This window comes from Phyllobates terribilis, unplaced genomic scaffold, assembly GCF_046119375.1.
Source record: "Phyllobates terribilis strain yellow unplaced genomic scaffold, ASM4611937v1 Scaffold_11__3_contigs__length_659146591, whole genome shotgun sequence".
NCBI lineage: Eukaryota > Metazoa > Chordata > Amphibia > Anura > Dendrobatidae > Phyllobates > Phyllobates terribilis.
In genome coordinates, this window is record NW_027362771.1 from 232,512,617 (window position 1) to 232,534,482 (window position 21,866).

Below are 21,866 nucleotides of genomic sequence, written 5' to 3' on the forward strand. Positions count from 1 at the left end.
ACATCAGCCAGAAAGCATTGGTACTGAGATGTGGTCTGTGGTCCCCACCTGCAGAAGCACTCCTTTATTGAGGGTGTCCTGATAATTGCCAATAATTTCCATCTATTGTCTATTCCATTTGCACAACAGCATGTGAAATTGATTGTCAATCAGTGTTGCTTCCTAAGTGGACAGTTTGATTTCACAGAAATCTGATTTACTTGGAGTTATATTCTGTTGTTTAAGTGTTCCCTTTATTTTTTTGAGTACTGTGCATTGTTTACATGGGGAGTCCAGTATTTCATGTCCCATTTCCCTCCTTAAATGCATGGGACCATCCTGTTATTCCCTTTCCCATAGTTGGTCTCACGGGGACTGCCCTTGGCTTCTGTGTGTTTTTTCTCTAGATATGTACTTCTATATCATGGGTATTTCAGCTTTCACTCAATCAAACATGATTTGCTGGCCCCGAGGCTTGATTTTAAGCAGTTTCTTGTTTAATTATCAATGCATGTATTGTTTTCATTATAATTTAGTCTAATAAAGATACACTTTTATCATCATCGTACATCTCTTCATTTTGCCTGGGCCAACAGGTAGACCTAGGACTGTGGTTCTCGTATTTAGAAGAGGTATGCACTTATCAATAATTTTGGGACTAATGATAATAATGTGCATTTCATACAGGATTTTTCTGGAAATTGAGAGCACGACTACTGAGCAGCTCCCATTACCCCGCCATTGCTGGCTCTGACTGGTGCCATCAGCAGGTTACAGTGGGGTAACCAGGCCATGTATAGCGCCATGATGTGCCCCATATGGACGGTTACCATGGTACTGTAACACAGCGCCCTCTGCAGGCCGACGGTTTACGCAGATTACAATAAAAAGTTATTGCACTCCGGCAGAACTAGCTCACTCTTGTGCCCCCACAGGTGTCCTAGAACGGCAAAGCGAGGGTTAACGCGGGCCCCTGAGCGCAGAGTGACTGGGAGGGGAGCGCGCGGCTGTGCACGGGTCATGTGACCGGGGACAACAAAGCTCTGCGCCGTGCACAGGACACAGGACACTGAGGACAGCGCACTTCCCGCACAGGACAGCACGGGGCGGCTGCAGGCGGAGAGGAAGGAGAAGCCAAGAAGAAAGTGAAGAGAAGGAGGCGCTGGGAGTGTGGGAGGAAAGGAGCACACTGAGGAGGGGGCGGCCAGCATTCATGGTGTATGTATGCTGCATGACGAGCTCGCTCTCAGGAGACCGGAGCCGACACTGAGCCGACAACTCGCTGACACCCCTGACTACTGCAGCCATGTCCTCACCGCTGCCCAAGAAAGCCTTCTACAGCCAGGAGGTGAACAAGACGGCGTGGGAGGTGAAGGAGCGCTACCGGGACCTGCTGCCTGTGGGCTCCGGAGCCTATGGCACTGTGTGGTGAGTGCTGCCCCATACTGCTGGGCTGCTGCCCAGTGTTGTTGGGCTGCTGTGGTGCTGCCCAGTGTTGTTGGGCTGCTGTGGTGCTGCCCAGTGTTGTTGGGCTGCTGTGGTGCTGCCCAGTGTTGTTGGGCTGCTGTGGTGCTGCCCAGTGTTGTTGGGCTGCTGTGGTGCTGCCCAGTGTTGTTGGGCTGCTGTGGTGCTGCCCAGTGTTGTTGGGCTGCTGTGGTGCTGCCCAGTGTTGTTGGGCTGCTGTGGTGCTGCCCAGTGTTGTTGGGCTGCTGTGGTGCTGCCCAGTGTTGTTGGGCTGCTGTGGTGCTGCCCAGTGTTGCTGGGCTGCTGTGGTGCTGCTGCGGGGCTGCTGTGGTGCTGCCCAATACTGCGGTGGTGCTGCCCAATACTGCGGTGGTGCTGCCCAATACTGCGGTGGTGCTACCCTGGGCTGCGGTGGTGCTGCTGGGCTGCTGCCCAGTGGTGCTGCTGGGCTGCTGCCCGGTGGTGCTGCTGGGCTGCTGCCCGGTGGTGCTGCTGGGCTGCTGCTGGGCTGCTGCCCAGTGGTGCTGCTGGGCTGCTGTAGTGCTGCCCAGGGCTGCTGTAGTGCTGCCCAGGGCTGCTGTGGTGCTGCCCAGGGCTGCTGTAGTGCTGCCCAGGGCTGCTGTGGTGCTGCCCAGGGCTGCTGTGGTGCTGCCCAGGGCTGCTGTGGTGCTGCCCAGGGCTGCTGTGGTGCTGCCCAGGGCTGCTGTGGTGCTGCCCAGGGCTGCTGTGGTGCTGCCCAGGGCTGCTGTGGTGCTGCCCAGGGCTGCTGGGCTGCTCTGGTGGGACTGCTGTGCTACTGCTGCCCGGACAGCTGGGCTCTCAATGAAGGGTACCAGCTGGCCTTGCTAGATAATAGCCATAATTGAGCATGAAGGGTTAACCGGCACCCTCTGGCCCTGCTAGATATCATCCATAACTCAGATTTGATCGTGCTGGCATTGATTTTCTCATAAGTGCACTTTCTGGCACAATCAATATCCCACACAGATCTGCATTTACTTGTGATCATAATTAATGTATGCTTCCCAGCTAATCAGCCGTTGAATATTGTAATATTATTCTATGCTGCAGATCAGGTGGAGCCCATTTAATGGTTAAATCTAGCGATGACTCCATTGCTTTCCTAAGGGTGGAGCTGGATTTAATGTAAGTGTAGGTGAGGTAGTTAATCTCGTCCGCCACCGCTGTAGTACAGGTATCAGATTTTCCGGCCTGGAGGAACTGTTTATTTCCCGAGCACCTGGTACATTGGCGTTACCATGGGGAATGGAGTCGGTGTCATCTTATCCTATTATTCTCTGGTCTCAGTGGGAAGTGATGCTACAACACAGAGCTGGGCAGATTTCATCTTGGATGTCCAAACACAAAATATTTTGATATTGGCAAATAGATGTATAAATTAGTACAGTGAGCCTTATTTATGTCATAGGTGTGAAGAGGAGCACTGTTTCCTTCCTGGATAAATAGTGTTCTACTAAAGTGAAGATCACTTGAGAGATTTTCCATGATTTTTCAATAATGGCCTATCCATAAAGACACTCACCGATCAGCAACACAATGGGTCTGTAGCTCAGCAACCTTCCTTCTGTAGCTCGGCCATGTGAGCGGGGCACCAGGTGACCACATGAATGATGCTGCGCTGAGCACTGCAGAGAAGGTGCAGTGGAGCAAGCGTTGCTAATCGGTAGTGGAACAGGTGGGTGGGCACCCCACCAGTCACACATTGATGATCCGCTATTCCTTGTGTTCAGCTTTTGACTAAAACATAATAAAATTGTAGACTTAAAGGTAAAAATTACGGTCTGTCATTTACCTGAAAGAAAAATAAACCTTTGGTCATCGATGTTAGATCTGTTTTCACAGCTCTATTCATAGAGTTGAGTCATGCAACTCTACAGTGAAAGAGATGGGAATTAAGCTCACCATGCACGTAAGATGAATGTTTTATTATTTTTATTTTTTTTAACCATTTCAGACAATGGTGGTTTTTCACTTGTGCATGAATGATCATTTTCCATGGCCGGCTATTTACTGTCTTGTTAGTGGGATCATTCATGCAAATAGTTCAACATACAATTGATCAGTCAATCATAATTTCATGTGTATGGCCTGTTTTACTCACTGTTAGTAATGGTCAGGGAAACTTGCAGAAAGGATGGAGGGCGCTCTGATGACCTAAAAATGGACCTATTTTCTTATGATAGTTCATGATCATCAGATTGAGGATGCTGGGTGTCAAAACTGAGCAGCTGTAATTACAGAGGTCTCATGTGAGCAGTGTACGGAGCGGCATGCTGCAGCCCTGCACACTGTTTACTGCTGCAAAGAATAAGCTGGTCTGCAGTACCCAGCAGCCAGTAAACCGTGTACAGCGCTTGTGTGCTGCTCCAGACACAATTTACAGCCCTACACCCCTATAGCTAATTGGTGGGGGTGCCTTGTGTTCTACCCCAGCCCATTTGTATTGATGACCTGTCAGAAGAATTGATCAGTAACATATACATCGTGGAAAACTCCTTGAAATCTAATATAACAAAAAATGACAGCAATGACATAAATATACATAATGCAATTTACATGGGAAATTATGGATTTAGCCAGGGTTTTTCATTGAAGGGTAGGTGCACACAACGTATTTTAGCGGTGTACCCGCTAAGTTTTTTTTTTTCTGCAAAACACTCTTCAGGAACACGTTATCGGTGTTTTTCATGAAGCATCTCTTTTTTTGTCATTTTGTGTGACATCTTTTGAAGCGAAAAATATGTAATTTTTTTTTTTAGTGTATGTGTATATACAGTGCCTACAAGTAGTATTCAACCCCCTGCAGATTTAGCTGGTTTGATAAGATGCAAATAAGTTAGAGCCTTCAAACTGCAAACGAGAGTAGGTTTTATGAACAGAAGCATAAATCTTACAAACCAAAAAGTTATGTTGCTCAGTTGAATTTTATTAAATTTTAAACATAAAAATGTGTGTCAATTATTATACAACCCCTATGTTTAATATTTTGTGGAATAGCCCTTGTTTGCAATTACAGCTAATAATCGTCTTTTATAAGACCTGATCAGGCCGGCACAGGTCTGTGGAGTTATCTTGGCCCACTCCTCCATGCAGATCTTCTCCAAGTTATCTAGGTTCTTTGGGTGTCTCATGTGGACTTTATTCTTGAGCTCCTTCCACAAGTTTTCAATTGGGTTAAGGTCAGGAGACTGACTAGGCCACTCCAACACCTTGACTTTTTCCCTATTGAACCAGGCCTTGGTTTTCTTGGCTGTGTGCTTTGGGTCGTTGTCTTGTTGGAAGATGAAATTACGACCCATCTTAAGATCCTTGATGGAGGAGCGGAGGTTCTTGGCCAAAATCTCCAGGTAGGCCGTGCTATCCATCTTCCCATGGATGCGGACCAGATGGCCAGGCCCCTTGGCAGAGAAACAGCCCCACAGCATGATGCTGCCACCACCATGCTTGACTGTAGGGATGGTATTCTTGGGGTCGTATGCAGTGCCATCCAGTCTCCAAACGTCACGTGTGTGTGGTTGGCACCAAAGATCTCGATCTTGGTCTCATCAGACCATAGAACCTTGAACCAGTCTGTCTCAGAGTCCTCCAAGTGATCATGAGCAAACTGTAGACGAGCCTTGACATGACGCTTTGAAAGTAAAGGTACCTTACGGGCTCGTCTGGAACGGAGACCATTGCGGTGGAGTACGTTACTTATGGTATTGACTGAAACCAATGTCCCCACTGCCATGAGATCTTCCCGGAGCTCCTTGCTTTTTGTCCTTGGGTTAGCCTTGACTCTTCGGACAAGCCTGACCTCGGCACGGGAGGACACTTTCAAAGGCTGTCCTGGCCGTGGAAGGCTAACAGTAGTTCCATAAGCCTTCCACTTACGGATGATGCTCCCAACTGTGGAGACAGGTAGGCCCAACACCTTGGAAAGGGTTTTGTACCCCTTGCCAGCCTTGTGACCCTCCACAATCTTGTCTCTGATGGCCTTGGAATGCTCCTTTGTCTTTCCCATGTTGACCATGTCTGAGTGCTGTTCACAAGTTTGGGGAGGGTCTTAAATAGTCAGAAAAGGCTGGCAAAAGAGATCTTTAATCCACACATGTGAAGCTCATTATTCTTGGTGCCTGAACTACTTCTTAATACTTTAGGGGGACCAAACAGAATTCTTGTGGTTTGAGGGGTTGAATAATAAATGACACTCTGAATTAACTTTTTACATTTTAAAAAAAAAAATTTGCTGCAGTGCATTTCCCACTTCCAGGCTGATCTACAGTACAAATGTCACAATGCCAAGTTAATTCCGCATGTGTCAACCAGCTAAATCTGCAGGGGGTTGAATACTACTTGTAGGCACTGTGCATGTGTGTATATGTATATATATATATATATATATATATATATATATATATATATATATATATATATATGCTTGGGTCGGTCACTGCATTTATCCGCTTTGGAGGCCTGAAGTGGTTGAAAGTGTAAAAAGACTGAACATGCGCACAGCTAATAATATTTTTACATTTCTCTTTTTCTTTTTAGCACAATCCACCTGAAAAAGCTGTTGTGTGTACATAACCTTGAAGAGGTTGTCTTATCACTGATAACTGATCACCACTGCCATAAAGGGCAATTTTTGATTAATTGCTGTGTTATGGATCCTGATTATCCTGGCAGACTGCCATTCCACTTGTGATCAGTCAGAATTCTTGTCTCTGCGGGGAAAATGTAATATTTCTGTGAATGATGCCCATCATGAATAAAGTTGTCCTTGTAGTAGATGGACAGCCTGACAACCGCACACTCTGGCTCATATTAGGAGGTCCTGAGTGGGAGACCTCCTCTTACATTACATCCATATAACCTAATATGAATCAAATGGTGAAATAAGTGTGATTAAAAACTCCAAACATCCATGAGCTTTTAGGAATGATGCATTCTCAAAAAAAAAAAATCAAGGCTTAATCGAATAACAACCAAACAGCATATTTGTATGTTGCTTGATCATGGTCTTTAATTCAGCGCCTTTGTAAATGTATGGCGTGGGTTTATGAAGACAGCTGGGGACCCTGAGAAGAAGACAGGAGTGGCTTAACAGATTTTTTTTTTCAGTGTATATAGTGCTAAATAGTGAGTAGAGACAGCAGGGATGCTGCTATCTGCACTGCACACAAAGATCAGTCAGGCTATGTGCCCACAATGCAGAAAAGCTCTGGATGCGTTTCTGCATCTCCCTGGCAGAAAAAACGCATGCGGATTGTACATGCGTTTTTCCTGCCAGGGACATGCGGATGTGAAGCGTTCTTCACATGCATTTCCGCATGCGGGTTGACAAGCGCTTTCCAAGCGATTTTAGCATCACTTAGAAAGTGCTTGACAACTTGGTCACACTATATAAATCCATGCAAACGGCATGGATTTATATAGTGTGACTGTAAAAGAATAGTAAAAAATAAATATTATACTTACCTTCTGATGGCCCCCGGTGTCTTTATCTGATGCGTCCTGGCTTGCCGGCAGCTCGCGGTGGACTAAAGGACCTACCGACGTCAGCGGTTGCGTGACCCTTCACATAACTAAATTATGTCATGGCAGGTCCTTTTCAGACCATCGCGAGTTGCTGGCAAGCCAGGACGCATCGGATAAAGACATCGGGGGCCATCAGAAGGTAAGTATAATAATGTATATTTTTTATTTTATTCTTTTTTTTTACAGGTTCTATGGTACCCGGGTCCGGAGGAGAGTCTCCTCTTCTCCAGACCCGGGTACCATCCGCACATTGAAACGCATGGATTCCGCATCTGCAGATGCGGTGATGCGGATTCCGTGCGTTCCAATGCAAGTCAATGGCTGTGAAAACGCAGCTCTTCCGCAAAATAATTGGTAGTGCTGCGTATTTTTCTGCAATGATAATCTGCAGCAGAAATTTCCGCAGCATGTGCACAGCGCATGCGGATTATCATTGGGGAACATGGCAGACCTTCTACCAAGCTTTTTTTAAGCGTTTCTGCAGCTTAATTGCCGCTGCGGAAACGCTTAAAAAGCGCATCGTGGGCACACTGCCTCAGTCACTGCTGCTAGGTCTTGGCAGTCTCAGTGCCCTGTCATGTCAGGTCTGTTCACCTCTTGATCTGGGTAATCCTGCAAATAGCCCTAGTTACAGTGGAAGACTACAAAATAAATTATAAAGGGTGAGAGGCCCTCAGAGGACTAATTTGACCTTGTGATATAACCTTATGGGAGATGTATTATGTTCTTAAATATATTTAACAAAATACAAATATTGAAAAATAACAAAACGCCTCCCACACCGACACAAACTGTTGCTATAGCCACCCTGTAGTTTAAGACTAAGCATACTATGAAAATAAAATAGGAAAGCCATCGTAATACACTATAGTGAAAGTTTGAAAATATACAATAAAGAACTATTAATTTAAAATAAAATAAATACTTTACCTACTAAACCTACAAGAAAAAAACAGCCCATTGTGTCTTTACCTACTAAACCTACAAGAAAAAAAAACAGCCTAAAACATTGATAGCCTAACTTTTCTTTCGTTTTTTGGGTTATGTTCAGCCTTTCTCCACCAATTATAATTTTTTTTTTTTTTTTACGCTAAATTATCTATAATCCACAATGTTGTGCATAATGAGGAAATCCTCCAGCCCTCTGTTAAAAGTTGTTATAGTGTCTGCCATTACAACCTCTTGTGGTCGGCATTCCACAGTCTGACTGCTCTGACTGTAAAGAACCCTTTCCTGTTTAGCTGCCGGAATCTCCTTTCTTCCAAGTCATGTGTCAACAAGCCCAACTTTTACAAACTCTCATCATATCGGAGGCCTTTCATCCAGGCCTTTGGAGTCAGTATGAAATGGACTGACTCTGACTCCTAAAATATATAATAATTGATACAGAAGTATAATGCAATATGTGCTATAAATGTTTTCATAGAATCATAGAATGGTAGAGTTGGAAGGGACCTCCTGGGTCATCTGGTCCAACCCCCTGCTCAAAGCAGGATTCACTAGATCATCTCAGACAGATGTCTGTCCAGCCTCTGTTTGAAGACGTCCATTGAAGGGGAACTCACCACCTCTCGTGGCAGCCTGTTCCACTCATTAATCACCCTGTCAAAAAGTTTTTTCTAATATCTAATCTGTGTCTCCTCCCATTTAGTTTCATCCCATTGCTTCTAGTCTTTCCTTGTGCAAATGAGAATAAAGATGATCCTTCTACAATGTGACAGCCCTTGACATATTTGTAGACAGCTATTAAGTCTCCTCTCAGTCTTCTTTTTTGCAAGCTAAACATTCCCAAATCCTGCAACCGTTCCTCATAGGACATGGTTTGCAGACCAGTTACCATTCTGGTCGCTCTTCTCTGAACTTGCTCCAGTTTGTCTATGTCTTTTTTAAAATGTGGTGCCCAAAACTGTACACAGTATTCCAGATGAGGTCTGACCAAAGAGGAGTAAAGACCGATAATGACTTCACGTGATCTAGACTGTATGCTTCTGTTAATACATCCCAGAATTGTATTTGCCTTTTTTGCTGCTGCATCACACTGTTGACTCATGTTCAGTCTATGATCTATTAGTATACCTAAGTCTTTTTCACATGTACTGTTGCTTAGCTCTATTCCTCCCATTCTGTATATGCTTTTTTCATTTTTATTGCCCAGATGTAGTACTTTGCATTTTTCCCTGTTAAAAACCATTCTGTTGGTTGCTGCCCACTGCTCCAGTTTATTTAGGTCTTTTTGAATCCTCTCTTTCTCTTCTCTAGTATTAGCTATCCCTCCTAGCTTTGTGTCATCAGCAAATTTAATCAGTTTACCCTCAATTCCTTCATCTAAATCATTGATAAAGATGTTGAACAATACAGGTCCCAGGACGGAGCCCTGTGGTACTCCACTTGAGACATTCATCCAGCTGGATGTGAAGCCATTTACAACCACCCTTTGAGTCCGATCACTAAGCCAGTTATGAATCCACCTAACAGTTGCCTGGTCCATTGCATACTTGGTCATTTTTTCAATAAGGATGGTGTGAGATACTTTGTCAAATGCTTTGCTGAAGTCAAGATATACTATATCTACAGCATTTCCCTGATCCACCCAGTCAGTGATTCTGTCATAGAAGGAAATTAAGTTAGTCTGACATGACTTGTTAGTTACAAACCCATGCTGACTCTGGTTAATCACTTCATTCTTATCCATGTACTTACATACATGTTGTTTAATAATTTGTTCAAAGATCTTTCCTGGTATAGAAGTCAGACTCACTGGCCTATAGTTCCCTGGGTCCACCTTCTTCCCCTTTTTGAAGATAGGAACAACATTTGCTCTTCTCCAGTCTTCTGGGACTTCTCCTGTTCTCCAAGAATTTTCAAAGATTATGGAGAGTGGTTCTAAAATTTCTTCTGCGATCTCCTTCAGTACTCTGGGGTGTAATTCATCTGGACCTGGAGACTTGAACTCATTTATGTTAGCTAAATATTCCCTCACAATCTTTCTGTTTACAGATAACTTGGATTCCTCTATTCCTTTAAAAGGACAGTGAAGATCAGTTGATGTTACATTTTCTTTCTGAGAGAAAACATGCAAAATAGGAATTAAAAAGTTCGGCCTTCTCAACATCCTCTCTTACCATTTCTCCATTTTCATCCTGTAAAAATCCTATAGCAGCTTTGACTTTTCTTTTACTTTTGACATACCCCCAAAATCCTTTTTTATTGCTTTTGACATCTCTTGCAAGCCTTAATTCATTGTCAGCTTTAGCTAACCTGATACGTGCCCTCAGGATCTGCAGACTGCATTATAATCTTCTTTAGATATGCCTCCCTCTTTCCATTTAATAAACATTTCTTTCTTTCTTTTTAGCATGTGTTTAAGTTCTGTGTTCATCCATCCTGGTTTCCTTAAATGCTTCCCGTTCTTCCTACTTTTCGGGATTGTTAACGATTGTGCTTTGAGAATCTCATTTTTAAAAATTTCCCATCCTTCCTGGACATTTTTGTCCTTAAGGACATCCAGCCATTGGATCCCTCCTATTCTCTTTCTGAGTCTCTTAAAATCTGCCTTTCTAAAATCTAACCTTGAAGTCTGAGTCTTCACATGTCTTCCTCCTCTAGTTATCCAAAATTCTATAATAGCATGATCGCTGCCTCCTAGGGTCCCAGCCACCTTTACCTCCTCAACCATTTCCTCCCTGTTTATAAGGATTAGATCCAAAGTAGCAGATCCCCTTGTTTTCTCCCCTACCTTTTGGAAGATAAAGTTGTCAGCAAGAGAGGATAAGAATTTGCTTGACCTGTTAGTTTTACTTGAGAGAGATTCCCAACAAATGTCTGGATAGTTGAAATCTCCCATGACCACTACGTCATATTTTTTGGAGAACTTGGTCATTTGATACATAAAGAGTTCATCCATATCTTCAGCTTGCCCAGGTGGCCTGTAGTAAATGCCTACAATGGTGTCCTTTCCGTTGTTCTCTCCTTGTATTCTTACCCAAACAGTTTCCACAGAACTCCCAGTCTCTGAAGCTTCAATCTCTGTGCAGATATACGCTTTTCTAACATACAATGCAACACCTCCTCCTCGTTTATCAAGTCTGTTTCTTGCAAATAAGTTGTATCCTTTTAGCCTTTTATTCCAATCATGTGTATCGTCCCACCAAGTTTCAGTGATTCCAATGACATCATATTCCTTTTCCTGCATTAGTAGTTCCAATTCTCCTTGTTTGTTGCCCATGCTTTGTGCATTTGTATAAAAACATTTTAGTTTGTGATTGGTTTCTCTTCCTCCCATATTTTTATTATTTAAATTGTTTTGTCTTTGTTCTTCCTTTCCACTTCCAGTAGCAGAGATCTCAATAGTATTTGTCAGCTGTATGGCTTTTTCTGGCCTTTTGCTTCCCTTCCCACATTGTTCTAGTTTAAAGCTCTTCTGATGAGTGTAGCAAGGCGACTTCCAAATACATGTTTTCCAGTCTTCGTAAGGTGCACCCCATCTCTAGCAAGTAGTCCATCGTATAGGTAATTCATTCCGTGATCCAGAAATCCAAATCCTTGTTGACGGCACCATCGACGTAGCCAGTTGTTCACCTGTAGAATCTTATTCCACCTCATTGTTCCATGGCCATCCACTGGGAGGATGGATGAGAAGACCACCTGCGCTCCCAATTCTTTCACTTTCTTGCCTAAGTCTTCAAAGTCACTGCAGATGGTTTCCGGGTCCTTTCTTGCGGTGTCATTTGTCCCCACATGTATTAGCAGGAATGGGTAGTGATCTGTAGGTCTGAAGAGTCTTGATATCCTGTCAGACACATCTTTAATTTTTGCTCCTGGAAGACAGCACATTTCTCTTGAGGTTATGTCTGGTCTGCAGATAGCGGCCTCTGTTCCTCTTAACAGGGAATCCCCCATGACCACCACTCTCCGTTTTTTCTTCACAACATTCTTCTTTCTCCACCCAGGAGGATTCTGAGGGCTTACAAGGTTATTCATTGCTGGCAAAGTCTTATTTTGCTGTATTTCTTCATGGTTCTCCTGCGTGAGAGCCTGGTACTGGTTCCTGAGCAGTATGGGTGCTGACTGCCTCTCGATCCTCCTGCTTCTGTGGGTCACATGCTTCCATTCCTCTGTTTCGTCAGGTGCAGTTCGAATTTCTTCTCTTTCTGAATCATGAAGAGATAATTCTGCTCTGTCTAAGAACTCTTCACCTTCCTTAATGATTTTCAAGGTAGTTAACCTCTCTTCTAGATTTCGCAACTTTTCCTCCAACAGGGACACAAGCTTGCATTTCTGGCATGTGAAGTTTGGCTTTTCCACTGGCAAGTCTGTGAACATGTAGCAGGATATGCAGCTCACCAAATGGCTCCTGGACTTTTCCATGTTCTTATTGTTAATGTTCTGAAAACAGTGAAAAAAGCTTAAAAAAAAAGCTTCAAAATGGCGCGCGGTTTACCGATGTCCTCTTTTCAGCTCCAACAGCCAAAATCCAGTGTTCTTTGAGCTCGCGGAGACTCTTCACTTACCCCAAAATGCAGTGGGAATATGCAAATTATCTCCCCAGGACTCCTCCCCTGGTTTACCGATGTCCTCTTTTCAGCTCCAACAGCCAAAATCCAGTGTTCTTTGAGCTCGCGGAGACTCTTCACTTACCCCAAAATGCAGTGGGAATATGCAAATTATCTCCCCAGGACTCCTCCCCTTCATAAGAATTTGGGAAAGTTATGAAATGTTCTATTCCTAATCTAAAGATTTAGGCTTTTAGTTGAGATGAATCTGTGCTGCGCTTTATGTACTTGCTCAGTAGTGAGGAGTCAAGAGTTGGAGTCGGGGAAATTGAGGAGTCTGTGGTTTTGCTTACAGACACCACAGCCCCACTTCCATCTCTTGTAATAATCTAGTTGCCCGCCTTTGAATGGACTCTAAGTTCTGAATGTCCTTTTTAAAATGTGGAGCCCAAAACTGGATCCCATATTCTAGATGTGGTCTTACAAGTTGCTTTTGCAGCTGCTGCTTGACATTGAGTACTGCTGCTCAGCTTACTTGTAACCAGAATACCCAAGTCCTTCTTCTGTTCTGTAGTCCTGAGTATACTCCCATTTAATGTATATGCAGCAATAGGATTACTCCATCCTAGGTGCATTACTCTACCTACATTAAATCTCATCTGCCAAGTGTTTGCCCATTCAGACATCTTATCCAGATCATTCTGCAATATCTTAATGTCAAAATAAGATTTTAATATCCTACATAGTTTGGTGTCGTCAGCAAAGACTGACACTTTACTCTCAATCCCATCCCCAAAGTCATTAATAAAGAGGTTAAAAAGAATCGGTCCTAGCACCTATCCCTGCGGCGCACCCCTGCTGACTATATCCCATTTAGAGAATGTACCATTTATGACTATTTTGTTTCCTATGTTTTAGCCAATTCCTTACACATCTGCATATAGTTTCCCCAAGTCCCGGCTTCTGGAGCTTCAGTATAAGGCCACAGCCCCACTATCCGTATTTGGTCAGTATTCAGTCAGTATTTTTTCTCAGTAGTGGGGGCCAAAACCAGGTGAGGAACAATCAGAGAAAAGGTATAATAGAAACACGTCACCAATTCTGCATTTATCACCCACTCCTGGTTTTGGCTCCCACTCCTGAGAAAAAATACTGAACAAATACTGACAGTGGGACCGTGGCCTAAGGATGTTATGTTGTACAATATCAAATACCTTTGCGAAGTCCAAATAAATCACATCAGCTGCATTACCAGCATCCAGATTTGCATGCACCTCGTATAAACCCAGCATGTTGGTTAGACACGGCTTATTCTTCATAAATCCATGCTGGTTGTCAGTTATTACCGTATATTATTCTCTGCAATATATTTCTGCAGGTCTTCTCTTATAATGTCCTCAAAAACTTTTGCACACTACTGATGTCAAACTAACTGGACATAGGTGCCTGGGTGGATCCACCTTCTTACCTTTCTTTAAATATTGAAAAAAAAATAATGAAAAGTTTGTGGTCTATAGCCGCGATGCCAGCTGATGAAGAAACATCAAACACTGGGGATAATATAAAAAAACTTTTTTTAAATTTTTCTACCTGTTTCGAAGTGTAACCCACTTCTTCAGGAGAAAAAAAAACATGTTTCATCCTCTACCTGTTCAGCTATATTAGCAGCTTTCCATTGTTGCCATCCCCATGTACAGGTGCTTCTCACAAAATTAGAATATCATCAAAAAGTTAACTTATATCGGTTCTTCAATACAAATCAAATGGTCTGCAGTGTGATTAGAGTCCTAGTCTCTTTCAGAAGTCAAACAGTTCAACATGTGCCTGTTAGAAAATAGGAGTGGAATAGACAACATGGTTTTTGCACATGCTTCAGGATTATGATATGGTGTCAGAGGGTCCTTTTCTATGAGAAGGGGTAAAGTGGGAGACTATTTAAGGCATCGGTAGGGAACCTTTTTTCTGGCAAGGGCCATTTGGATGCTTATACCATCCTTAAGGGGTCATACAAAATTAACAACTTGAAAATGATCCTGCTATATTTGGTCTAACAATTAACTCACCCCTAATGTAATGGCTGAAACTGCTTCTTTTTGGTGCGGCTGTGATGTTAGGTAGTATGTATGATGTTGCTTTTCTAGGTTTGCATTGGTCTGTTGTGCAGGTGACTCTTTGTGCTAAGTTTTGTAATGAACTCGCAGCAGTAAGTTGAAATTCATCACTGCTCACTTTACATTTATATAATTCAAGCAGTGGGAGGTCTGCTGTATATATCTCATAGGATACACTGAGTGTTATTTACATCACATAGGAAACGCTAAGACTGCTGTGTACATCACACAGGAGACACGGAGATTGTTGTGTAAACATCACGTAGGAGACACCAGTGCTGGAGTATATGCAAGGAGACACCAGTGCTGGAATATATACAAGGATACACTGGGGCTGGATTATGTACATTACACAAGTGGGTCAGGAGCATATACATTACACAGGAGTCGCTGGGACTGTTGTATATACATCACATAGGAGACACTGGGGCTGGAGTATATACAAGCTTACACTTGGGCTGGAGTATGTACATCACATAGGAGACCCTGGGGCTGCGCTGCAGGCAAGCAGCAGGAGACCCCGAGGCAGTAGCTGTAGTATTCTGTGGGATGGGAGCACTTTGTGTGCTAACTCCGCCCACACAGTACTTCCTGGCATTGGCCAGCATCAGGACGTAATCTTGCATTGTATGTGCCGCGTGCAAAGAAATTAAAGGGCTACTAGCAGCCGTCAACATGCAGCTGCCAGCTCGAGCACTGCAGTCCCCTGGGAATCTGTCCCGGGGACTGAAGAAAAGGTCAACATGGGACCTGAGGTTTCCCACCTCTAATATTAGGTGTCCTGAGCTACTGTATGGGAGCGGCCTTTTGGTTTAGTTTCCATCAAGAACATCTGCAAGGAGTTTGTATCTTCTTCCCATGTTTGCATGGGTTTCCTCTGGGTACTCGGGTTTCCTCCCACATTCCAAAGGCATACTGATAGGGAATTTAGATTGTGAGCCCCAATGGGGACAGCGATGATGTCCGTAAAGCACTGTGGAATTGATGGCGTTATATAAGTAACATATGTAAGTTGTCTGAGAGCAGGAAGTGTGTGCAATCGTACTAATGTCCTATGATGAATAAAGCCAAACTATAAAAAGTGGGAACCATCACTGGTGTGCTCTCTTCTCTGGAGGCATTAGCATCATTGGAGATTGGCTTCTGTTCTTGGTGAGGGCCCTTCAAGAGTACCAAAGAGATGCTTTTCAGCCTGTTGAAGTAACACAGCCCATTGATAAGATGTATATGTGAGAAGCAAAGAGTGTTTATTAGCAATGAGTATATTTCCCAGAATAGACTCCGGTATGGTGCACTCTTAAAAGTTTCTTTTAGGGAATTGGCCATGGAGATAGAGAAATCTTTTATATATTTTATTTCAACCTCAAGAATTTGGGTTGCCTTCCCTTATGTGCCCCTTGTGCCCTCCTCCTCCTATTTGTACTCTTGCCCAGTTAATATCAGATTGGCACAGCACTAAGCAGAAAACAAATTGTGGTGTACAATACATATCCAGCATGATTTGCAGGTGATCTGAACATGACGGTACGGAAGGAATATGACAGCAGAGCATATGCAGAACTCGCTGCCAGATGGCTTGCCTAGTATGAACTTCATCTGGTCTGTTCAGTGATTGCCTTTTAATGGCAGCCATGCTCAGTGCTCAAGTTTCTCTAAAGGACTGTTAATAAGATTTAGAAATATAGCTAGCAACAGGGATTTAGTGCAAAATCATTTCTAAAAGTTTAGAAATTGGTTTGAACATTAGGAAAAGAATAAATGAAATGCAAATAAATGTGCAAACCTATTGGTATATATTTTTTATTATTTATGCAGAGAGTGAAAACCTATCTTAATCATGTACAATGGACACAATCATGCTTGTATATGTGGGCTCTAATTGTAAAATATGTTTTCATTCCTAAAGAGCAAGGAGAGATCTTGAAGACCAAGAGGAACAGAACCACAACACATAGAAAGTAAAATATTAAATCATGCAATTCAAATGGCTCTGTCAGGTACCCTATACTATCTTTTCTAAGAAGAGCATATTATAGAGGGGAGTTGCTAGAGAACTCGTGGGGAGAATGGAAGTCCTGCTGCTTCAGTGTGATTGACCGTTTTCCTTGCATCTAAAACATATGGGAAAGGCTATCATTTTCCACCGCTCGCTTTCCCTGTTCTCATTCATTGGGAAAGCGCGCTGTGGATGCTGGATGTGACGCGCGGGGACCCACAGCCCAGCATCCACCGTGGGGACCGCGTCACTGATTTCAAGCCTCACTTGACGTGACATCAGCGGAAGAAAGAGGCTGCAACCGGGGGTCACGTGATGCCTGTGAGCGGCCAGTGTGGAGAAACTAGCCGCATGCATTGCTCAGGTGTGATTTTTGGCACATTCTTCCGCACAAACACTCTTCAAATCCTGAAGTTCCGTATGCTCGTTTTATGAACTGTGCTTTATTTCCTTCCATAAATTTTCTATTGGATTCAGTTCATGTGATTGGCTGTGCCATTCTAGTAGCTTTATTTTCCTTTCTCTGAAACCATTTGAGAGTTTCCTTGGCTATGTGTTTGGAATCATTGTCTTGGTAGATTGCAGCAGATTTTTATCAAGAATATCTCAGTACATTTGTCCATTCATCCTTCCTTTAATAAACCCCTTTACCCCCAAGGGTTGGTTTGCACAATAATGACCAAGCCAATTTTTACAATTCTGACCACTGTCACTTTATGAGGTAATAACTCTGGAACGCTTCAGCTGATCCCACTGATTCTGAGATTGTTTTTTTCGTAACATATTTTACTTCATGATAGTGGTAAAATTAATTTGATATGACATGTTTATTTGTGAAAAAAAAAAATGGAAATTTGGCGAAAATAGTGAAAATCTCGCAATTTTCAAACTTTTAATTTTCATGCCCTTAAATCAGAGAGATATTTCACACAAAATAGTTAATAAATAACATTTCCCACATGTCTACTTTACATAAGCACAATTTTAGAAGCAAAATTTTTTTTTTTTGTTAGGAAGTTATAAGGGTTAAAAGTTGACCAGCGATTTCTCATTTTTCCAACAAAATGTACTTTTTTTTTTTTTTTTAGGGTCCACATTTGAAGTGACTTTGAGAGGCCTTTATGACAGAAATTACCCAAACGTGACACCATTCTAAAAACTGCACCCCTCAAGGTGCTCAAAACCACATTCAAGAAGTTCATTAACCCTTCAGGTGCTTCACAGTAATTTTTGGAATGTGGAAGAAAAAAATGAACATTTTAACTTTTTTCACAAAAAATGTTACTTTATACCCCAATTTTTTTTATTTTCGCAAGGGTAACAGGAAAAAATGGACCCCAAAATTTGTTGTGCAATTTCTCCTGAGCACGGCGATACCCCATATGTGGGGGAAAACCACTGTTTGGGCGCACGGGAGGGTTCGGAAGGGAAGGAGCGCCATTTGAATTTTTGAATGTAAAATTTGATTGAATAATTAGCGGACGCCACGTTGCGTTTGGAGAGCCCCTGATGTGCATAAACAGTGGAAACCCCCCCCCACAAGTGACCCCATTTTGGAAACTAGACCCCCTCAAGGATTTTATCAAGGGATATAGTGAACATTTTGAACCCAGAGGTGTGACACAGAATTTGATAACATTAGGTCATCATATTGAATAAGTTGTCATTAGTCTTGAGCGCAAGTGCTCACTACTTGAGTTTGCATCGGGTACTCGGGTATGCACCATGTATCACGGGTACTCGGGTATGCACCATGTATCACAGGTAGTGTTGAGCGATACCTTCCGATATCAGGAAATATCGTATCGGATTGGATCGGGCCGATACCCAAAAAGTATCGGATATCGCCGATTCCGATACCGGAAACCAATGCAAGTCAATGGGACACAAATATCGGAATGAAAATAAACCCTTTCTTTCCTTGTAGGTTAATTCTACATGAAGTAAAACAACTAAGAATAATGTAGAATGACATGAAAAGCCGGCAATTCATCAGCGGCATTCACCGGTACCCGACAATTTACAACAGAAAGAATAGAGCATCACACATAGATTAGATAGATAGAAACATGTCAGTCACATATATATGAAGTACAATGACAGTGTTGCTTACTGTACTTGTCATTTAGTGTAAAGGATTTATTAAAAAAAATATTAGTGTTTTCGTGCACCGTCTCTTTAAAAAAGCCGGCCGGCAATTCAGCATCTGTACCCGACAATTTATAACAGACAGAATAGAGCTTCACACATAGATTAGATAGATAGAAACATGTCAGTCACATATATATGAAGTACAGTGACAGTGTTGCTTACAGAACTTGTCATTTAGTGTAAAGGATTTATTTAAAAAAATAATAGTGTTTTCATGCACCGTCTCTTTAAGAAAGCCGGCCGGCAATTCAGCATCTGTACCCGACAATTTAGAATAGAAGGAATAGAGAATCACACATAGATTAGATAGATAGAAACATGTCAGTCACATATATATGAAGTACAGTGACAGTGTTGATTACTGTACTTGTCATTTAGTGTTAAAATAAAGGATTTATTTAAAAAAAAATTGGCGTGGGGTTCCCCTTAATTTTAGGCTCTAGCGGAGGTTAAGCAGACAGCTGGGGCAAATGTTTGAAGCCTGGGAAGGGGGTAATACCCACGGAGCTTCCCAGGCTACTAATATCAGCCCCCAGCTGAATACCTAGCCTTTACTAGCTATTAAAATGGGGGACCCCCCCAAAAAAATGACGTGGGGTCCCCCCTAATTTAATAGCTAGCACAGGCTAGGCAGACAGCTGGGGGCTGATATTAATAGCCCAGGAAGGGTGCCATGAATATTGGCCCCCTCCCAGGCTAGAAACACCAGCCGTCAGCCGCCCCAGAAATGGCGCATCCATAGGATGCGCCAATTCTGGCACTTAGCCTCGCTCTTCCACGCTGCCCTGGTGCGGTGGCAGGGGGTAATAGGGTTGGGGTTGATGTCAGCTTATAATGCCAGCTGACATCAAGCCCAGGTTAGTAATGGAGAGGCGTCTATAAGACACCCCCATTACTAACCCCATAGTCAAAGTTGAAAGAAAACACAAACACCCAGAGTAAAGTCCTTTAATTGAAATAAAGACACAATTCTTTATTGTTCTAAATTAAACCATACTTACCATCACGCCCATTCCAGCTGAAGCCAACGATCTCCTGCAATAAAAGAAAAATAATAAAGCAACCTCATCCTTACCTTTCGATGGTTCCCAGGACAGCTCCAGCTCTGCTACATCGAGATGACAGGCTGGACCGCAGCAGAAAGCTGCCATCCAGCCTGTCATCCCGCAGACACTGAGAAGCGCAGGCATGCTTGCGCTCCTCAGTGTCTCTCTGTGACGTCATCCAGATGAGCCGAGTTCATGTCCAATGAACTCAGCTCACCTCATGCACGTCACTGACAGCGTGGGAAAATTCTCCTGCACTCAGCGCTTCAGCGTGAGAATTCTCCCACGCTGTCAGTGACATACATGAGGTGAGGTCATGTCCAATGAACTCAGCTCACCTCATGCACGTCACTGACAGCGTGGGAAAATTCTCACGCTGAAGTGCTGAGTGCAGGAGAATTTTCCCACGCTGTCAGTGACGTACATGAAGTGAGCGGAGTTCATTGGACATGACCTCGGCTCATCTGGATGCCGTCACAGCCAGACACTGAGGAGTGGAAGTATGCCTGCGCTTCTCAGTGTCTGCGGGATGACAGGATGGATGGCAGCGTTCTGCTGCGGTCCAGCCTGTCATCTCGATGTAGCAGAGCTGAAGCTGTCGTGGGAGCCATGGAAAGGTAAGGATGAGGTTGCTTTATTATTTTACTTTTATTGCAGGAGATCGTTGGCTTCAGCTGGAATGGGCGTGATGGTAAGTATGGTTTAATTTAGAACAATAAAGAATTGTGTGTTTATTTCAATTAAAGGACTTTTTTCTGGGTGTTGTGTTTTTTTAAATACTTTACTAGAAATTCATGGTGGTCATGTCTAATATTGGCGTGACCCCATGAATTTTGGGCTTAGGGCCAGCTGATAATGCCAAGCTGGCCTTAACCCCTTTATTACCCAGTGAGCCACCGCACCAGGGCCCTGGATGAGTTGGGTACAGCGCCAGAAGATGGCGCTTCTATGAACGCGCCATTTTCTGGGGCGGCTGCGGACTGCAATTTGCAGCGGGGGTGGCCCAGAAAGCTTGGGTCTCCCTGCGCTGCGGATTCCAGCCCCCAGCTGCCTAGTTGTACCTGGCTGGGCACAAAAATAGGGCGAAGCCCCACGCATTTTTTTTTTAAATTATTTCATGAAATTCATGGAATAATTAAGAAAAAAAGGGCTTCCCTATATTGTTGTGTCCAACCAGGTACAAATAGGCAGCTGGTGGTTGGGGGCAGCCCATTCCTGCCTGCTGTACCTGGCTGGACACAAATATAGTGCGAAGCCCCACGTCAATTTTTTTTTAATTATTTCATGAAATAATTTTTTTAAAAAAGGGCTTCCCTATATTGTTGTGTCCGGCCAGGTACAAATAGGCAGCTGGTGGTTGGGGGCAGCCTGTTCCTGCCTGCTGTACCTGGCTGGACACAAATATAGGGCGAAGCCCCACGTCAATTTTTTTTAAAATAAGTCCTTTATTTTAACACTAAATGACATTTGAGGAGTTAATAAAGATGCAGTCCCTAAATTATTATTTATTTTTTAATTAATTTTTCCCAAAACTTTTGACGTGGGCTTCGCCATATTTTTGTATGCCAGCCAGGTACAGCATCCAGCTTCTATGAACGCGCCATTTTCCGGGGTGGCTGCGCACTGCAATTTTCAGCGGGGGGAGGGGGGGGGCAGAAAGCTTGGGCCTCCCTGCGCTGCGGATTCCATCCCCCAGCTGCCTAGTTGTACCTGGCTGGACACAAAAATAGGGAGAAGCTTCACGTATTTTTTTTTTTTAATTATTTCATGAAATTCATGAAATAATTAAGAAAAAAAGGGCTTCCCTATATTGTTGTGTCCAACCAGGTACAAATAGGCAGCTGGTGGTTGGGGGCAGCCCGTTCCTGCCTGCTGTACCTGGCTGGACACAAATATAGTGCGAAGCCCCACGTCAATTTTTTTTAAATCATTTCAGGAAATTCATGAAATAATTTAAAAAAATTGATGTGGGGCTTCGCCCTATATTTGTGTCCAGTCAGGTACAGCAGGCAGGAACGGGCTGCCCCCAACCACCAGCAGCCTATTTGTACCTAGCCGGACACAACAATATAGGGAAGCCCTTTTT

At 43.4% G+C, this 21,866-nt stretch overlaps 1 protein-coding gene across 1 annotated transcript in view; it reads left to right on the forward strand.

Moving 5' to 3' along the window:
- Nucleotides 1-848: 848 nt before the first annotated feature.
- The window catches only part of MAPK12 (mitogen-activated protein kinase 12), a 132,815-nt gene continuing 111,797 nt past the window's right edge, over nucleotides 849-21,866 (forward strand). The window contains exon 1 of the mRNA XM_073652102.1: nucleotides 849-1,407. Coding sequence (XP_073508203.1) covers nucleotides 1,286-1,407 — 122 coding nt within the window. The 5' untranslated portion in view covers nucleotides 849-1,285. The remainder of the gene's footprint in view (nucleotides 1,408-21,866) is intronic.